Source organism: Nuphar pumila, chromosome 13 (genome assembly GCF_984573655.1).
Source record: "Nuphar pumila chromosome 13, dmNupPumi1.hap1.1, whole genome shotgun sequence".
Classification (NCBI taxonomy): Eukaryota; Viridiplantae; Streptophyta; class Magnoliopsida; order Nymphaeales; family Nymphaeaceae; genus Nuphar; species Nuphar pumila.
This window is the reverse complement of record NC_143261.1, coordinates 16056351-16076950: the sequence shown is the minus strand read 5'-3', so window position 1 is coordinate 16076950 and position 20600 is coordinate 16056351. Positions and strand designations below refer to the sequence as shown.

The window sequence follows — 20600 nt, the reverse complement described above, 5'->3', positions numbered from 1 at the left end:
CCTTTGATTGTCACACTTTTGAGTGGTGGGAGAAGAGCGAGCCTGACAACGACCGTATTTTTTTCACTAAATAACGATACTACCCTCATAATTGAGGATGACCATATTACCCTCAATGACTTGGTCGACAGCCCCAAGGGATCCGGTGGTGGTTGCCCATTCTAGTACATCTGATTTTGGTCAAACTAGGCCGAGTCCATCAAGCCTATTCAAAAAGCTTAGGCACCTTGACTCGTAAAAAAATGAGCGAGTCCTTCGTATGTATGGGTCGAACCACGGAATGACTTGTATTGACTAATTTGAGCTTATGCCTCACCCTTCCCGAATTGCTATACTCAAGTCTAGTCACTCACTCAAGACTCGGCTAAACTTGGGATAACGCGCTCGGTTAGCAGACTGCACCGAGTCAACCAAATGCCGTTTGACCTGCATTTCGGCTCGAGTCCTCAGTATAGTGGCAATCCTGTTCTTTTACTGAACTCTTTAGGCAGTTTGGGAAAATAATAGCAAAGGGCCCCACATTGGCAAATTCCGTACAGCCTTCACAAAATCGGCAAATTTGACGCGTCAAACCTGTGCAATCGGTCAACCAAAGCCTCAATTCCTGATTTATTGACGTAAATATACTCATAATTTTTGTTATGACAAAGATATCCCTAAAATCCGAGTTGTACTTTTCCTTTTCGCAATAGGACGTAAGCACCCCTTTAATTTGGCGTTTTTCTCTATAAAAACCAGCCGTTAGGGTACTAGAAATCCCGCCGTTTGGTGGGTGTTTCGGTCATAAAATTTGTGGCAACGAAAATCAAACGTTGCGAGAGCGACACGAAGAATCGAAACGGACGGGAATGGTCAGGCATAGCCATCTAATTTTTGTAAATGACAGTTACGTCCCTAAAATAAAATAAACTTTTTTTTTATCTTCTTCGGATCTTATTTTCTGAAATATCATACGCACATCTCCTACCAATTGTGATTTAAGAGTATGTGCATCCGGCCCATGAGACCTTTGCTCATCTGGTAGTGTGGTGACTCGTGAAGGCCACCAAGTGGACAAGACGTTACAAGTTCAAAACCTATGGTGTGCATCCTTTGTTCCTTGTAGGTTAGCTGGACTTGGGTCTTACAACCCAGATCGGGTCCATTAGCATCCTTGATAGACAACATCATATTGGCAGGATCATACATCCAGATGATGTAAGGTGTAAAACTGAAGAGATCTTGTGCATGTTAAGCCCTCTCTAATCTGTACATTCATAACCAGTTCCATGCATGTGAATTGGTTCTGTCGGATCAAACCGGGCTTGAAGTTGGCTAGTCTGACTCGACTAAAGTGGGTTAACTGGCCAATATATGTGGATAAAGCTGGTGGCATTTCATTAGATATGAGACAGCTCAAGTCAATAACCAAGTTGGGTGTGATCAAATAACTTAAGCAGAAGGCTGTGATCCAATCAAGACTTCTACTTTTCATTGTGACTGGATGGCTCTGATACGATCCTAGTGTCTAGTCAGTGAGCAATGTTCGACTCAAGCCAAGGGTCTGGTGTAATACTATTTGATTCTTGTGGATGAATCGATTGGATATATCAGATGTTATTAATCACAATCATTTAATTCAGTATCGCAAGTTTCAATTAATCCGATTCAATTGGACTTCAAAATTTTGGAGAATGCAATTTCTTGCTACACAAAATAGATTGTTTTAATTATAAGATTATGGAAGAAAATATACCTGCATTTATTGCTCTTCTTATGTTTTCTGCTGCATTTTTTGCTTGTCATCTACTTAAAAACAGTCAGTCAAAATGATTATTTTCAATGAAACATAGCTTAGTTTTATGCTATTCAACAGTTCAGGTCGATTTAAACAGGAGTTGCGAGACTAATCCAATCTTATCGATTGGGGATTACAGCGTGGCAATGAAATCTGGTTTAAATCCGGGCTTAGGCTGATGTCAAATGGCACAAAAACGTGATTGTTGACTTAAGCACCATTATTAAAATTTGTAAGGGTGAATTGGACCTTGACTAAAACGATCCATGGAACAGGTTTACAATTCGATCCGTCTTAATGGACCTTCAAGCTTCAGATCCGGGAAGAGATGGTCCATTAAAAAAAAATCAGGAACACAGACGCGAATTTGTAAAAATCCCAGGCTAAAAAAGTCTTTCAGCACCCGAAATTCCTTCGATAAGCAGGAACGCTAATTCTTAATAATACGAAACGAAGTTACATTAAAGCAAGACAAAATAATAATAATAATAAATAAATAAATAAATAAAAACCGAGCGCTTAAAGAACGAACGCCGTTCGATCCCCACCGTCAAAAATCTTCTCCCAGAGAGAGAGAGAGAGAGAGAGAGAGAGAGGGTAGAGGGATGAGCGACCCGATCGCGAAAACGGCGATAGTTCCGGCGGATGACCCACCGCGGGCGTCGTCAATGGGCGGAGGAGGCGGCGGAACTACCACCACCGCCACATCCGCCCCGTCATCATCGACCGGAACCCGCGAGTATCGGAAGGGGAACTGGACCCTCCACGAGACGATGATCCTGATAACGGCGAAGAAGATGGACGACGACCGGCGGATGAAGGGCGGGGACAGGGAGAGGAGCAAGACGGCGGAGCTCCGGTGGAAGTGGGTCGAGAACTACTGCTGGAGCAACGGCTGTATGCGCAGTCAGAACCAGTGCAACGACAAGTGGGACAACCTCCTGAGGGACTACAAGAAGGTGCGGGAGTACGAGAGCCGTCCGATTGCCGGCCGCCCATCCTACTGGCAGATGGAGAAGCACGAGAGGAAGGAGAGGAACCTCCCCTCCAATCTCGCCTCCGATGTGTTCGAGGCCCTCCATGAGGTCGTCAACAGGAGATGCCCGCCGAGGTTGCTGGCGCCACCCTCCTCCGACCCCGACGACCCCCACCAGGTGGGTGCTTATGATGGTGGTGTCGCTCTTCCTCCGCCACCTCCACCACCACCACCTCCTCCTCCGCCTCCCCCACATCCGCTTCCACAGCCACTCATCTCAGGTCTCTCTCTCTCTCTGTGCAAGGTTTGGCAAAGGACAATTTTTACCTATAGAATTTATGAAATGACGAACGTGTCCAGTTCTGACGACTGTCTGATTTCGAAATGACGGGAGCGTCCGCCGTGAATGGTGGCGCCACCACCGACGAATTTCTGTATTGACGGTTTTATCCACTCTTTTTCCCTCCACTGACGTGCAAGGTCCTCCGTAATTGACTTGAATTTTTTGACGTAACTTGTTGATTATTTATTCCTATCTTTTTTCGAAGGCAAGAGCTTCTACAACGAAGGGGTATTTGGGTCATTTTAACTGAAAGGAGCCAGCCTGACCACTGCCCTCCGCCACCAGGCCCACCACCGACGCTACTTCCTTCCAAGATGGTCATTCTTAAATACCTTTTATGCCCCTACTAATTGCCCACAGTGATGCATTCGGCCGGGGTCGATTACGTGTTTATGAGGGATGTTTCCGTGACTCCGTCATTTATCAGCACCATTCTTTTAGCTAACCTGTTAAACCAGGAAATTGCAGGAGCAGAATTAAATACCATTAATATCCCTACTCATTTTCGAAATGACAACGTCGCGTTCTCTTCTTGATTAAAAATTCTTTATCGATTTGAAGACTGTTGCGATGATAATGTAATGCATCGAAGTTAACGACAACGATCTCGTATCTTACTTTCGAGCCATTCTTATCATCATATGTATCATATTCTTTTGAAGAAAAGATCATGATCTTTAACGTTGGTTCAGTTATCATGATTCATAAGAAGGAATTTTCGACTTCCAACGAGTTCTAACCCATTTAGATCATGATCTCTCGATGGGAGAATCTCGTATTCTTTCTGGAAAATTGGTATCATGATTATGGTTGGTCTCTCCCATGAATCAATGCAAATCACGATCCTTCTTTATGCTAAAGAAGATCTTCATTGACCAGGGATCAATATATTCTCTTCCTCAAACGCTTCACAATAAGCTATATTTTATTGCCTCGTGTTAGGGTTAGCGTGATTGCACGGTGAAATGTAACCAAGTTCATGGAAACTAAACATTTTTTCCATAGTGGGAGTCCACCAACTTGGGATTATGACAGGGTGGGTGGTGATCCTTCATGTGTACCAACCCTCTACAGCCAGTTGCATTTTTTAGAAGAACTAATCTATGACAATAAGAGGTTGAATCTTATGGATCGCTACGGCAAATCCACTTTGTCAATGGTTTTTTCTAATGCTTTTCATTCATCGATATTCTTTCGTTTATTATGATTAAAACATTGTCTTTTATTGCTTTGGAAATATTAGCGGAGGAGACGACCGATGATTCGTCGGACACGGAAGGGAGCTCCGACGCGAAGAGAAGGAGAGTGAGAAGTCTGGGTTCGAGCATTCTTCATAGCACATCAGTCTTGTCCCAAACCTTGCTTGCTTGCGAAGAGAAGAAGGATAATAGGCACAGAGCGTTTCTTGATATGGAGGAGAAGAAGCTGCTCATGGAAGAGAGTAGGACGGAGATGAACAGACAGGGATTCGCTGGGCTAATCTCAGCCGTTAATAATCTTTCTAGTGCAATTCACTCCGCGGCCCCGGAAGGAACAGTGGTCGATGAATAAGATTATTGTTATCATCATGGGTCTTGTTGTTATAGTCTGAGTATTATTAGTTGCTGACTGTAAGAATTTTTTTTTTTTTGTTAACCTTTTGGGGTCATGTAGTCATTGAATTATGATCTCTTACTGCAAGGCTTTCAGTTGTATCATGTATGTATTATTATCACTGAAAGTTTTTTTATTCTTTCGAGAGGATTGAAAAAATTAGAAGAAAAAAAATCTTTTCTTATATTTTGCTCCTTTTCTATTTTATTATGCTTTGTGAAGACTTTGATGCAAATTTTGTGTGTGGGAAGATTGTTGTACATTGTTGCTTTTGTTTCTAGGGTTTGATGTTCTCCCTTTTACGTGTTTGTAAATGATTATCTACACAAATTCAACGGAAAGCAAAACTGGGGTCTTTCTTTTTTACTTTTTTATTTGGCTTTTTAAAATCTTTCCTTTTAGCCATTTTGTTCTGTGCAAGTGTTTTATTTCAAGAGTATTGGAGTAAATTGCCCTTGTGGCCTCTTCTGCTGTTCTGCACACCGGTGGCCAGTGGGCCAGCTTCAGGTTGAAGGACGTCATGAGTTCGATGCTCGGGGTTTGTGTCCCTTGCTGCACGGTTCGAAGCAAAAGAGAACTTATTCTTGATGAAAAAAAGGAGATCCCTCATAGAGTTTTATTCAGGGGATACCCCAAAACGTGTGCCCATAGGCAGTCGTCCAAGCTATAATGGTAGTTTTTTTTCTGTTATCAGAAAAAAGCACTAAAAAAAAAAGCATTGGAATAAATTAGGTGTTCATGTACCTAGTGGAGTTTCAATATATAACTCAAAAGCTGGTGTTTATTTCATGCTCTTTCTTATGAAAGAGGCTCTATTTGGTAAGAAAGTCTTTTTTCCTACGAATAGTGAAACAAAGGTCTATGAGAAATATATGGTGGAACCCACATAATAAATGAAAAAAAAACAGTTTTCCTGTCAAAATGATTTAATACCTCCTTTGTGGGGAATCACTTTTCCTTCAAAGTGTCTCTTTCAAATGGAAGTGGCTTTCCTAGAGTGGGAGTTTAACAAATGCTACATTTGGTTGTGGCCACTTGTGACTCCAAATCAAATTTGATTTGGAGTAATATGAATCAGAATTGCAAGACTCCTTGTGATTTCTCAAACGAAAGTCGTTTACTCATTTTCTAATGTTTGTTTAGCTGTCCCAATAAAATTCATTCTCTCGTTTGCATGAGAATCGAATCTCATGGGAGGTTATTAAACATGCCCTTACTATAGAACCCTAGGGAATATTGATCACAAGTCTCCTCAGGTTTAATTAGCAAAATATGCCATACAAATTAGATGAGCATATTATATATGTGAAATTATTTTATTGTTATCAACTTTGTCTTCACACGTTCACCGTGGAACTTTTTTTGGTGGCATGTATTGATTGGAGTTATTTGACCAAGAAAAGAGTACGTATGAGCTGTCAAAAGATTTTTCTAAAATAACAAGCATGCCCCTATCTTCATAATGCCCATGCTAAAGAAAGGCACATGAATATTTTGCTATATTTGTTAATGCTTTCCTTTGAGACATCCTTAGATGGGTGTGGGTAAAGGACTTCCAAGTCCTTTGGAGGGTAGAAAATGACCAGTTTGTGTGTCCTCTAGATCTTGTAGGGCATGCACTTGATCATCAGGCTCAGCCTGTGCCTTTATAAAGTGCTAGCTGCTAGTTCTTAAAATTAAGTTGCATTTGGCTAAAGTGAGACTCAACCCTTGTGTGCTTGGGCATCAATGCCTTCATTTTGGAACCCTAGTTTGCAGTGATTCCTCAGTTGGCCTAGCAAGTTCAATATGATTCCAACATTTTAAGCAGTTAGCGATCCTAATGCACACCACTCCATCTAGTTTGTTTATTGGATCGATTTTAAGTTTAGCATCCCAATCTTTTCCATTAACTAGGGTTATAAATGGTTCGGATTTCGGATCAGAAAATACACGGGAGAGTCGATTCTGTTCGGGTAAGGAACAGCCAAATTTTGCAAAATCACCATCCCATGTTCGAACCATTTGCAACCCTAAAATTAGCTTCTAAAATAAGAAAAAAAAGTCCTCCTTCAACTATAAGCTATGTTTCATGAAGAAACATGACTTCAGTAAGATGACGTGACCATTAAAATCATTATGGATCAATGGTTTTCATTATATACCTTTGCGCATGCATTAGCAACTGGTGCAATAATAAGCATTCAACCATTAGTTTAGATCCCATCCCAATATATACCTTTCTTTTTTTGAATAACTGGGAAAATCCACCTCATGCACTTTCAAGCTCATTGATATAAAACCACAGGTCCTCCTTACCCAGCATGGAGTGCAATCCCCTGTTGCACCATGACAAGAGACACGCCCTAAAAGTTTTACCGATTGCTATCTTTACCGGCGAACCTACTGGAGCTTTGCATGCACCACTCGCACGGCATGCTTTTAGTGACACTAAAATAGCGTCAGTAAAACTGTTATTACTTGTAGTTAGTGACATGACAAGAGGCTTGATAGTTTTTTTAATATCTTGATTTGCTTTCGTGATGCCATATATTTCTCACTTTTTTCTTTTATTGGAGGAATTGCAAAAATGGTCTTTAAAAGAATGCTTTGATGTTTCCTAGCAATTTTGAGGGCGAAGCGGGAGACATAAAGCACACAAGCTGGAATTTCGAAGGCAAGCTCCCCAACTCCAAAACACAGCCCGAAAGCAAACCTTTGGCAATTTTATAGGCTTTAGGGCACGTTTGAAAGTAGGAAAAAAGATAAGAAGAGTATGGGCGTGAAAGAAAACAAGTAGTGTTTTCCCACAATGTCCTAAACATGAGAAAATATTGGTGGGCATCAGTGAATGTAAGAAAAAAAGTAATGAATATGTGAGATGCAAGACAATGAAATTTTGTAGGCATCTTGGCTAGGTCAAAGGTGCCCTTGATGGGGGGCATCTTGGGTAGTTTGGCTATATATATATATATATAGATAGAGAGAGAGAGAGAGAGAGAGAGAGAGAGAGAGAGAGACATGGGCTTCTTTTGTTTGTTGTTGGAGTATGATTTCAGAGTACTACGGCTTCAGAGCTGACGCCATGGGGCAGTGTCCCCCACTCTGATGCACCTGCAAATTGGGTCAGTCAAAACTTGGTCAAATCCCTTTGACCGTGGTTTGAATCGAGCTTATCCATGACTTAAAGGCCGCTGGACCTTCACCAGGACCAAACTGCCCTCCTTGATCACATACTACGTGTTCTTTTTTTCGACAGAGAAAGCTGGGGTTAGGCTGACCCCCTACCTGTTATACCATTGGGATTCGATCTTGAAACGTACCAACACAAGGTGATGTGCACTAACTGCTCCTGTCAGACAACCGGAGCCCCCGTACGCAGTCGCGTGGTGAGCACAGAGCAAACTATTCCTTCGCCTTTTACTACGTGTTCTTATGGTCACGTGAAAGTAGGACGCAGGGTGGTGGCCCGATCTGGGTCAGTTCGCGCCCATTTGGTTTGCCTGTCTTGAGTCTTGACCTATGTCGGTGGCTTGAAGACAGTTGAACTATGGTATAGGGAGGATATGGATCCGGATTCTTCTGATCCATTTAGCTCATGGGCGGTAAACTGGATTTTGACTTGATTAAGACTCGATTTGGGGTATGGATCTGGATCTACTTTCCACGTGACATAAGCTCATAAGATCTGGTCGTAGGATACCCAAGCGTAGCTGGACGTAAATTGTGATGTGGATTTGCTCAATTATTGGGTCTGGTGGTGGACCTAGTCCAAAATGTATGGCAGTATATGGGTGCTTGAAGGTCTGGTGGGTCCAATCCTTGTCAGGGGAATCTCAGACATAAATGGGTAATCTTTAACGGGGCATTTTATTCTGCTGCGCACCCATGCAAATGCGGGACGCGAGGATGGGTGGGACATTGCCTCCTACAGATACTGTTTTGCTGTCCCACGCTGTTCTGTCCTCTTCCATGGAACATCTTTAAAAAAGAAATACATATTTTTTCCAGGACTGTCCAAGGACAGGATAAGACAGAACACTATGTCCTTGCCATCCCCCTCTCCGCGAATCAAACACCTCCTAATCTATCGTGTTCTTGAGTGCATAGATTTGGTTTGTCGAGTGTTGAGCGAACTTGATTGAGCTCGGACCTATTGAGATTGGAATTTGTGTAAAATGATATCGTTCTAGGCCAGAATGTAAAATGGCCAAAGTGAAAAGCTTTTGAGAATTGTGAAAGCTCATTCAGAACATGCGCTTCCTTCACACGTACAAAACTTTGTGAAAAACATTTGAACGATAGAAAGTTTTTTTTTTTTTTAATAAAAAATTGGACCTTTCTCAACACAGTCCAAATTTATATTAAAAAATAAAACAAACTTGGACACTCAAGAAGAGCTGGATAATTAACTTGGTCACACTTGCCTCGCTCTTATTTTTTTACTTTCCGATTCATACATGTCTTCTCAATTCTCACACTTATTTCTTATTCTAGTAACAATTAAAAAGATATATACTAACTGAATCCAAAACCAGGTCCAACCGTAGTAGTCTAGTAATTCTGTAAGGACAGACCAACCACTTATTTTGTAGGGACGACATGTGAATGTCTCCAATTTGATGGGACGTCACAAGTTCGAAACCTATGAGTAGCTTCTTTTGTCACAAGGTCAAAAATTCTTGAGCCATTCTTATAAACCCTAGCAAAGTCAAGGAAATAAGTTTTCAGAAAAGTGGCTCTGAACTTCTCTCATAGAATGATCGACTCCTCTAAATCTGATCTCCTTAAACAATGCATCATTTACAAGTCGGTAAGATCCAAAAAAAAGTCATGTACATCAAAGATCCTGAAGACTCCTTCCATCTCCTGAAGCCAAAACTTTCCACCCACACAGATGAGCAAGGAGTACCCCAAGAGTTTTATTAACCAGAGCCAGCTAGGGGTGGCAATCGGGTCGGGTTGGCGTGTCAGCATACCTCAACCCGAACCCGACCCGTTTATTAAACGGGTCGGCTGTGGCAAACACGAACCGACCCGTTTAATAAACGGGTAACCCGACACGACCCGCCAACCCATTTAATAAATGGGTTGGGTCAGGTAAACGGGTTTTCAGGTTCGCGGGTTGACGGATCGGGTTGGCAGGTAGGCAGGTTGGCGGGTCGGGTTGGCGGGTTGACGGGCCAGGCAGACGGGTTGGCGGGTTGACCCACCCGCCTAACCCGTTTATTAAACGGGTCAGCCGGGTGGGCGGGTTGGCATACCCCCAACCCGAACCCGACCTGTTTAATAAACGGGTTACGCGGGTCGACCCGTTTATTAAACCGGTTGGCTTAAGCCCAACCCGAACCCGCCTAAGAGGCGGGTTGGCGGGTCGTGTCAGAAATTGCCACCCCTAGAGCCAGCCAATATGTGATTGGCTGATGGTTCTCTTGCACTACCAAAAAAAAAATATTTAAGGACCAACCAACCCTTCCATTCCTAGAGCCATTCTATTTTATTTTATAGTTTCTAACATGATTGATAATTATGCCAATATAGAGCACATCTTATAAACTTAGAGCCCAAACGCTGGCAGATTTGCATATGGAGCGAGACTGTCATGCACATCAATAGGAGGACCATGCTACTAAGCTGCCATAAACGCACACGAACCCGATTTGACTGCCCTACATCTCTAAGATAAACGATGGATTATGCGCGATAAGCCCAAGATGTGTCTTGTGGTCTTTGATTCAAGACAAGACCACTCACATCTTACGGGGATTTTTTGCCATAAAATTTGAACTGATTAAGTTTGCTATAATGTACATTTTTTTTTCTTTCAAAAATAGGACATGAATTCTTTTAATTTTTAATTAATAAGAAGTTTTTTTAAATATTATACACTATTTAAAATTTTTAAATAATTTTCATGCGTATCAAAGTTGTGTCATCGTATCACAGCGGATTCGACCCATAATCCATATCATCAGAAGTGATGGCCAGAATGAACTGTCCCTGTGACATAATATAAAAAGGCTAGTACTAGGTGTTTTGGCCAGACCATGCTTCAAGTTGTCTGCGGCAGGTCATGATCTCACGAGCAAAAGAAGGATAATAGAAAAGACTGAGGGAGAATTTAGTAGTTTAGTATAAAAATAAGTTAAATAAAATTAATCATCAACCAATCATTTTTGTGGCTAAGCTTGAAAATCATCATTTATATATATATATATATATATATATATATATATATATATATATATATATATATATATATATAGAGAGAGAGAGAGAGAGAGAGATTTTATATTTCTGATGGGGGTGCCATGGTACCCTGTCTCAGACCTGACCTAGTACATAAACTGCACCAATCACCAATGAGCCGTCCTAGTCAAAATGAATAATAAAAAAGATATCAAAGATAAAGCATCTTTCTCAAATGATTAAAAGGTCCTAGTAAGCTTGAAAATCACCATATGGGTTTGCATGCAAAATGGGTTTTTTGAGCTTCTTGGGTGCTTTTTATGAGGTTTAGGCCTCATAAATAGACTGGGCATGGTTAATTTGCTAAGAATCCATGCATGGATCATGTGTTCTCGATGAAAAAAATGATGTTTGGAGCCTCAAAAATTTACAAAGATTTTGGACTGTTGATTTTTTGAATTTTATAAAAACCTACCAATGTGTTGGAATCAAATGCTTCTCTTTATAAAATCGAGTACATAGATTAGTACAGTCAGACTTTAAAGATAAAATAAAAAAAGCCCAAAAAATCCATTTAACATGCGGTTTTAACATCAAATTGGTTTAGCACGGACCCATTACTTTATATATATATAGTGAGAGAGAGAGATTATATTTATGATGGGGATGCCACGGTACCTGACCTAGTAGAAAAGAAAGACTGCACCAATCACCAATGAGCCGTCCTAGTCAAAATGAATAATCGATAAGATATCGAAGATAAAGCATCTTTCTCAAATGATTAAAAAGTTTTTGCTAATATTCTAAAATTTGTGTCCAAATTTTCTCTTTTCCTTGATTAGACCTTTTTTTAAATCAGAAATACACTAATACCCTTTATATTATTGAACAATGATCTCTAATTACCCTAGAGTTTGGGATGTGATCTAAAACATCTGCAGGCATCCTGGTTTGTAACTAAAACGGTGGATCTGCATGACACACTAACCAAGTTCGGGCCCATTGGTGTTGTGTGGAACTCAGCTATACCTAGGGATGCAAATGGGTCGGATTAGGAGCAGCTAAATGCATGAGGGCATCAAATTCAGTCGGATTCAAAACAGCCAAAAATTGCAAAACCTCCATCTTGGATTTGACTCATGTGCATCTTTAGTCATACCCATTCTCAAATAGAAAATTGTTGCATGCAAATTGTATAATATGGGTTTCATTCGGTGTGTGTGCGCGCGCTCATGCATAGTTTTTTTTTTCTCTTGGTTAGCATGATTGCATGGTGAAGTTCATGAAAACTAAACATTTTGGCGTTCACCTAGTTGGTATTATGATAGGGGGTGGCTGGTGATCCTTCATGTGTACCAACCCTCTACAACCCAGTTGCTTTTTTCTTTAAGAACTAATGTATACCACAAAAGGTTGATGTTGAATCATTTTTCAGATCACACAGTTTCACAATCAACATCATGATATAAAACATGATATAAATCAAGAAATACAACAATATGAAAATCATGATTAACAGTCGATCGAAACAAGAACATGGAGCAAACATGTCGGTTTCCGAATCATACCAAAATCCAAACAAAAGAAAATCATGAAACAATTTCATATAACACAATAAAAACAACAGAAACATGCTTAGATTTTGTACTAGGCTAAGGCGTACGAAAGTACTCCCCTTAGAGAAGATTCACCCCCACATACAGTGCAAACAGGGTCCGACATCCTTCCCCCAAGATACAATAGCCTCAGTGATGTGGATCGGTGCAAGCCGATGGTAGATCACCATTCGAAAACAACCTTAGGAACTACAACTTCCTAGTTTTAACGAAGCAAGAGAGAGAGAGAGAGTACATTCGTCCCTTTGGAACCTCTCTAACTACGTTTTTATAGACGTGGGAGAGATCTGTTTGAAAAGACATGACTCTTGAAGATTTGCCCATTTCGAATAGACATGACTCATTGCAAAGAGTTACCAGATTTGAACAAGTGTGACCCTGCAAAAGGTCACCAGTTCTGAATGGGTGTGATTCTGCCAAGGGTCACCAGTTCCAAAAGGCATGAATCTTTTTCTTTATATAATCCAAGGAAAAACAGAAAATTGGGGCAAAAAGATACATTGGTCTTGATTGGATATGGCCCTAAAGGGCCAATTACCCGAACCCGAGCTCGAGCCCGGCCCGACATGGCGTGCGAGCGTGCACGTGTGTGTGTGGTAGTCATTCCAACCCCTTGTTCTTTGGAACAAGTGTAAGAGTTTACATGTAGGTTATAAAGCCTACAACAAACTCAAACCTCTTCAATATAGAACTATTCCACATCATCAAGTCCAACTTTTTTCTAAAAGAAAAACAACCCACGTTTTCATATTTGAATTCTCTCACCTCCTCTTCTTACATCCAATATTCCCCCACAAATTCAAAGAATAAAAACAGGAGAAAACCAAAATGCAAGATGAGATAATCTGCAGCAGGACATATCATGCTTTCAGTAATGGTACCTTCTGGTTTGAACCACTACCTTAGTTAACTAACTTTACCCCCATAGGAACGAAGTGAACTGACATTTTGAACTTGAACATTTGGTGTAGGAGTTTCCATTAGCAACAACACGATAAAGGTTCTGATTGCAATCTTTAGGAGCGACACGTTAAAGATCATGCGCCCGAATCCTGGTTCATGAGTGACTTTAGAAATAACCCAAATCTCTAGATATGCACTGCTAACATCTCGCCTAGAAGGCTTTCAACCCATTTAGAGTTTTAACTCTTCCTTAACTTGCAGCTACAACACCTTTCCAGAGTAATCAAAGAAACAGACACAGATACATAATATCTCATAAATAAGGTGCTATCCAGTTTACCCTACAACTTGTTATTACCACATTGAACCTACTTTGTGGGATCTCCACTCAGATAGGTTGGGTTGCTACTGTAGATGAACAAATGATGGGTTTCAGTCCCATCCCCTCTCTGGATTTCAGGACTAATGACTTATCTAGTCCTTTCGTTAATGAATCAGCTGTGTTCTCTTTGGATCCAACATAGTCCACAACAACCACTAACTGAGACACTAGTTCCCTTACAAATTTTATACTCACTTCGATGTGTCTCCTCTGCTTTTGGTTATATTTTGTGCTTTTAATCTTTGTAATAGTGGTCATATTGTCACAATGCACAAATATTGTAGGAATTAGTTTGCTCATTAAAGAAAGTTCCTCAAGAAGTCCCTTTGAGCATTCAACTTCCAATCCTGTGATATCTAAAGCACAAAGTTCAGCCTCAAAAATAGACCTAGACAAGATGACCTGCTTTACTGATCTCCAGGCGACTGCATTGCCACCCAAGGTAAAAACATAACCTGTCACACCATAACTCTCAGAGTTCATGGCTATCCAGCTTGCATCACTATATCCCTCAAGAACTGCAGGGAATCTCTTGTAATGCAAACTCAAGAAAATGGTTTCTTTCAAGTACCTAAGTACCCTGTCCAATGCCTTCCAATGAGGGCGATTTGGACAACTTGCGTATCTACTTAGTTTTGTCATGGAGAACAAAATATCCGGTCTCGTGCAATTTGCAAGATACATCAAACTTCCAATAATCTAAGAATACCTTAATTGAGACATAGGGACACCAGTCATATTCTTATGAAGAGGAATAGAAGGGTCATATGGAGTTGCTACAAATCTCCCTTGGTTATAGCCAAATTTCTCAAGTACTTTCTCAACAAAGTGAGATTGAAAAATGACTATCCCCTCAGCTGAACGAGTCAGCGTTAAGCCTAAGATCACATTTGCAACACCCATATCCTTCATATCAAATTTACTACTAAGAAATGACTTTGTCTCATTCACAATTCACATATTAGAACCAAACAATAAAATATCATCTACATACATGCATAAAATAATATAACCATCACTTTTAACTTTGCAATAAACACACTTATCAGATTCATTGACAACAAAGTCAAATGATAAAATAATATTATCAAACTTCTCATGCCATTGTTTAGAGGCTTGTTTTAGTCCATATAATGACTTAACAAGTCTACAAACTTTATCTTCATTACCAGAAGCCATATAACCCTCAGGTTGATCCATATAGATCTCTTCTTTAAGAATGCCATGCAAAAAAGTTGTCTTCACGTACATTTGATGAACTGAAAGATCATAAATGGAAACCAGTGCAATAAACACCCTAATTGTGGTCATCCGAGTAACCGGAAAATAGGTGTCAAAGTAATCTATTCTCTCATTTTGTTTGAACCCCTTGGCAACCAGTCTTGCCTTATACTTGTCAATGGATCCATCGGGTTTCAACTTTTTCTTAAAGATCTATTTGCACCCAATAGTGGAACTACCATGAGGGAGGTCAACCGGTTCCCAAGTGTCATTAGAGACAATGAAGTCCATTTCACTCTTTATGGCTTCTTTATAATGCCTTGCTTCAGGTGAAACCATAGCATCTCGAAAAGTGGGAGAATCATCCTCGATAAGGTAAGTGATAAAATCACTTCCCAAATCCTTGGTAATTCATGGTCTCTTGCTCCTTCTAGGTTCAGCCACTTCCTCAGACTCGATGGGTCTAGGATGGGAATAAGATGGTTCTACTCCCACATCTGTCATCCTTTCCATATGTTCGGGAATGAAACCAGAAGTTGAAGGTATATCTAAAGAAGAAAGATTTTAAGGTACACCAACTTTCATGGGAAATACATTATCAAAGAATGTAGTTTCTCGAAGCTCAACAATAGAGTTTACATCTATGTCAGATATCTCAGACTTAATTACTAATAACTTGTAGGCATAATTGTTCTCTATATAACCTCAAAAGACAACATCTATGGTTTTAGGACCCAACTTCTTCCTGTTGTGCTCTGGTACAAGTACCTTAGCAAGGCACCCCCACACTTTAAGGTATTTCAAGCTAGATTTCCTTTTTCTCCAGAGTTCAAAAGGGATACTGTCCTTATGCTTTTGAGGAACTCTATTCAGAATATGACAAGTTGTATTCAGAGTATCCCCCTACATATAGGTGTAGGTAATCCAGAACTCCTAAGTAGAACATTTATCATGTTAGTTAGGGTTCTATTCTTCCTTTTTGCAATCCCATTAGATTGAGGAGAATATGGAGTAGTAAACTCATGAACTATGCCAACAGATTTACAATATTTATCGAGTTTATTAGAGGTATATTCTCTCCCTTTATCAGACCTCAATTTTATAAGTTTTCTATCAGTTTGTGTTTCTACGTCATTCTTAAAAATAAGAAACTTATCAAAAGCTTCATCTTTTGATTTTAGTAGATACACATAACAGTATTTAGTGTCATCATCTATAAAAGTGATAAAATACTTTTTATGATTTCTGGTTAACACTCCATTAAACTCACAGATATCTGTGTGCACCAGATCCAATATTTCAGAATCTCTAACAATCATATGGAATGGTTTCCTACATTGTTTTGCTTGCATACAAATTTCACATTTTTTTGTTTTATCAATGGAATGCCCAAGAATCATTTTCAAGTTCATCATGCATTTCACAAAATTAAAATTCACATGACCTAATCTATTATGCCACAAATCAGATGATTCTATGTTATATGCAACATTAGACAATGAATCAAAAGAAACATCATTTTCTAATTCATTACTGCAAACATGTTCAACACTAAGTTTAAACAAAACCATCATCTAAATACCCCTTACCAATAAATGTTCTAGAATGTAAAATAACAATTTTATTACATTTTTAGTTAAATTCATAACCCTCTCTAACTAGGCATGAACCACTGGGAATATTCCTTCTAACTACAAGCACATGGTGCACTCTGTGTAAAGATAGAACTCGTTCTGAAGGAAACTTAAGATTCATGCGTCCAATCCCTAACACTTTTACAGCCGTTGAGTTGCCCATAGTCACGGATCTGCCTGCAACAGCCTGGTATGAGACAAAGACAGACTTATTAGCACAAACGTGCACATTAGCCCCAGTGTCAACCAACCACTCATTTGGCTCATAAACATGATAGATTTGCGGGTTAACAGAAACATACCCAGTACTAGTCCCAACGACCTCAGCCACCATATTGACTTGAGGCGTTCCATCTGTGGCCCCATGAGCTTTAACTTTCTTGGAAGGACATTCCTTAGCCCAGTGCCCAACCTGCCCACAGTTCCAACACAATTTGTTCTTTGCCTTTTTCTGGATTTTGGCCTTAGGTTTAAACTGGTTTTTCATTGCAGATTTTGATTTTTGTACCTTGCCCTTAAAAAATCCGGTCATCACGTTTACTTTAGGTTGTTCAGTTGGCATCATGACCTGTTTTTGACTCCTATGCTCTTCTTCAATGGCTATGGCTACCATGAGATCATCTAGGGAGATTTTTCCTCTACGATGCTTGTGTCACGAGCCTATTTCCTTCAATGGGCCAGCGCGGCGCGACGGTCCTTCCTCACCGCCGCAAGCCTACTCGTCAGCTTGCTTGCCGGTTGCGGAAGCTTATAATCAGAGTGCAAGAGAGCAAGAGAGAATAGAGGGAGAGAAATTGCAATCACAAGAAGCAATCACAACGAGGGTGAACAAAAGAAAGCTTAACACATTTACTTCATTCACAATTTTGCCCGCAAGCTATTACAGTTCAAGTATACGGGCTGCCCCTTCGGGGTATTGATTCATCTGAACCGGGCAGCTTACATCAGACTCAACAAAAGCAAAACAGACTCTAAGCGCAACTGTACACTGTAAGTCGCAAGGGAACATGCTCCCCCCTTCAAATCATGCGCCGTCCTCAGCGCCATCTGTTTCGTGGTAAGCCCTGACTTCAGCTAGGTAACGACTGTTTATTCGAAATGCAGGCTCCCACGTTGGTTTCGCTGTTTCCTCCCACTGCACCAAGTATTTCTTCGCTTGTCCCAAGTAGTTGACCTTGTGGCGAAGGATATGACTGAGGTGCTTCTCGGCCCATTGTGCTGCCGGGGCCCTCTACATGATGGGAGCGTGTTGTGGCACACTGCGTTCCAGGTCTCCATCATATGGATGGAACTGCTTGAGGTTGCACACGTAGAACACCGGGTGCACCTTGAAGTCTGGGGGCAACTCCAGCTTGTATGCCAGCTTGCCCACCTTCTTTGTGATGGTGAAGGGTCCCTCATACTTTCTGAGTAGTCCGCGGTGCCGCCCGCGGAAGATGCCTGTGCGACCAGGATATAACTTCACCAACACTTGGTCCCCAACTTGGAACCCTGCGGGCCGACGGTGTTTGTCCGCTCACTTCTTCATTCTCTTTGCCGCTTTGTGTAAGAATGCTTTTGCCAACTCATTTTGCTCGTGCCAGTCGCGAACAAACTGATAGGCGAATGATGGCCTTCCCTTTTCTTGTGTGGCAAGAGTGTGCGGGGTCAGTGGCTGCTGCCCCGTGGCTATCTTGAACGGATTGTGGCCTGAAGACTCGCTCTTCTGCAGATTATAACAAAACCGTGCCACATCAAGGAGCTTCACCCAATTTTTCTGATTCGCACTAACAAAGTACCTAAGGTACTGCTTCAGTATCCCGTTGATACGCTCTGTCTGCGGATGAAAGCTTGTTGAAAACAACAACTCAGAGCCAAGTATCCAAAATACTTCACACCAGAACTTGCCCATGAAGCGAGCATTGCAATCACTCACAATGCTCTTTGGTATGCCCCAGTGCTTCACCACATGCTTTACGAACAACTCTGCAGGGCACTCCTTGGAAGCTGGGATAAAGGTGGCATACTTTGAGAAACAATCCACCACAACCAAAATAAAACTGAGGCCCTCTACCTTCGGCAGACTAACAATAAAGTCCATGGACATGCTATCCCAAGGACGTTCTGGAATTGGTAGAGGCTCAAGGAGACCGACAACCTTCTGGTTTGTCCCCTTATCTTGCTGGCAGATGAGGCATGTCCGCACATACCCCTCAACATCGTCTCTCATCTGCGGCCAATAGTAGCCGCGCTCAAGGAGTGCTAAGGTCCGCTCCTGACCAGATGACCGACCCATAGTGTATCATGGCACTCCTTGAGTAGCTCTGGGCGAAGGCTTTCCCACCGTGGTACAAAGATGCGTCCCTCTTTTGTTACGAGGAGGCCACCCTGTAGCCAAAATCGCCGAGTCTTCCCTGTCTGCGCCAGAGAAACAAAGTGTTGTGCGGTCAGATCCTGCTGTGTACCCTCGCGGATGCGGCTCAACAATGCACCCTCCAAATGCACTTCAGAAGACTCCGCGCGCGCAACTGCCAGTTCAGCCCTACGGCTCAGGGCATTCGCCACAACATTGGTCTTTCCAACCTTGTACTCCAAGGCAAAGTCGAACTCAGCCAAAAACATCTGCCATCGAGCTTGTTTAGGCGTGAACTTCTTTTGTGTCTGAAAATAGCTCGTGGCCACATTGTCCGTCTTGACGACGAACTCGGCACCCAAAAGGTAGTGCCGCCAGGTCCTGAGGCAATACACAATGGCGGTCATCTCACGTTCGTGCACTATGTAACGCCTCTCTGCATCCTTCAGCTTGCGACTCTCATATGCTATCGGATGACCATCTTGCATAATAATTCCGCCAATGGCAAAGTCTGAGGCATCAGTGTAGACTTCAAAGGGTCTCGAATGATCAGGCAGTCACAACACTGGCTCCCTCACTAAGGCTTTCTTCAAGCCATCGAAGGCATCTTAGCACGCTCCTGTCCAGAGCCATACCCGATTCTTCTTTAACAAATCTGTGAGGGGCGCAACAATGAGGGAATAACCTTCGATGAAACGCCGATAATAGTTTGCCAAACCGAAGAATTACCGCAATTCTGGCACTTTGCTTGGCGAAACCCATTTCTGGATGGCCCTTATCTTCTGCCCATCCATACGCAGCACACCATGCCCCACAACGTGGCCAAGGAAGTTGATCTCCTCTTGCCCGAAGAGACACTTCTCTCGTTTGACACAGAGGTCATTCTCCTTCAGCACCTGAAACACTGTTCGCAAGTGCTCGACATGTTCCTCCATGTTGCTGTTGTAGATCACGATATCATTCAGGTAGACTACCACAAACTTGTCTAAGTAAGGGCAGAAGATCTGGTTCATTAAAGTCGTGAACGTGGCTGGAGCATTTGTCAACCTGAATGACATTACTAGAAATTCGTAAGCACCATAGCGGGTGATGCAAGTTGTTTTCGGCTCATCACCTTTGGCAATCCTCACCTGCCAGTAACCCGATCGCAGATCTAGCTTGAAAAAGATACAGGCACTGCCTAACTGATCGAACAAGTTCGCTATCAATGGCAATGAGTACTTGTTCTTCACCGTGACCTTGTTCAAGGCACGATAATCCACACATAACCATTTAGAGCCATCATGTTTCATCTGGAAAAGGACCGGGACACCAAATGGGGCTTTTGATGGACAAGCAATGCCTGCGCCCAACATCTCGTCTAGCTGCCTGCGCAACTCCTTCAGCTTAGCTGGCCCCATATGGTATAGAACCATTGCAGGAGGCTTCGCAACCGGGGTCAACTCAATCTTGTGGTCGACCTCGCGTCTTGGCGGAAGACGCTTTGGCAATTCCGGGGGCATCACCCCCCGAAACTCCTCCAATAGTGGGGCTAGGGTCGGCGACACTGCTGCTTCTACCTTCCCTTCATCTGCATGCACTGCAACTAAGAATGTCTGCTCCCCATGTTTGACACCCTTCTTCAGTTGCATTGACGATAACACGGAAGACTTGCC

General features: G+C 41.8%; 1 protein-coding gene across 1 annotated transcript; it reads left to right on the top strand.

Moving 5' to 3' along the window:
- The first annotated feature begins 2382 nt into the window (after positions 1-2382).
- Positions 2383-4848, top strand: LOC149817911 (uncharacterized). Its single transcript, XM_089986113.1, has 2 exons — positions 2383-3034; positions 4340-4848. Exons 1-2 carry the CDS (start codon positions 2383-2385, stop codon positions 4645-4647), a joined length of 960 nt encoding a protein of 319 aa, XP_089842239.1. The 3' UTR covers positions 4648-4848.
- The last annotated feature ends 15752 nt before the right edge of the window (positions 4849-20600 follow it).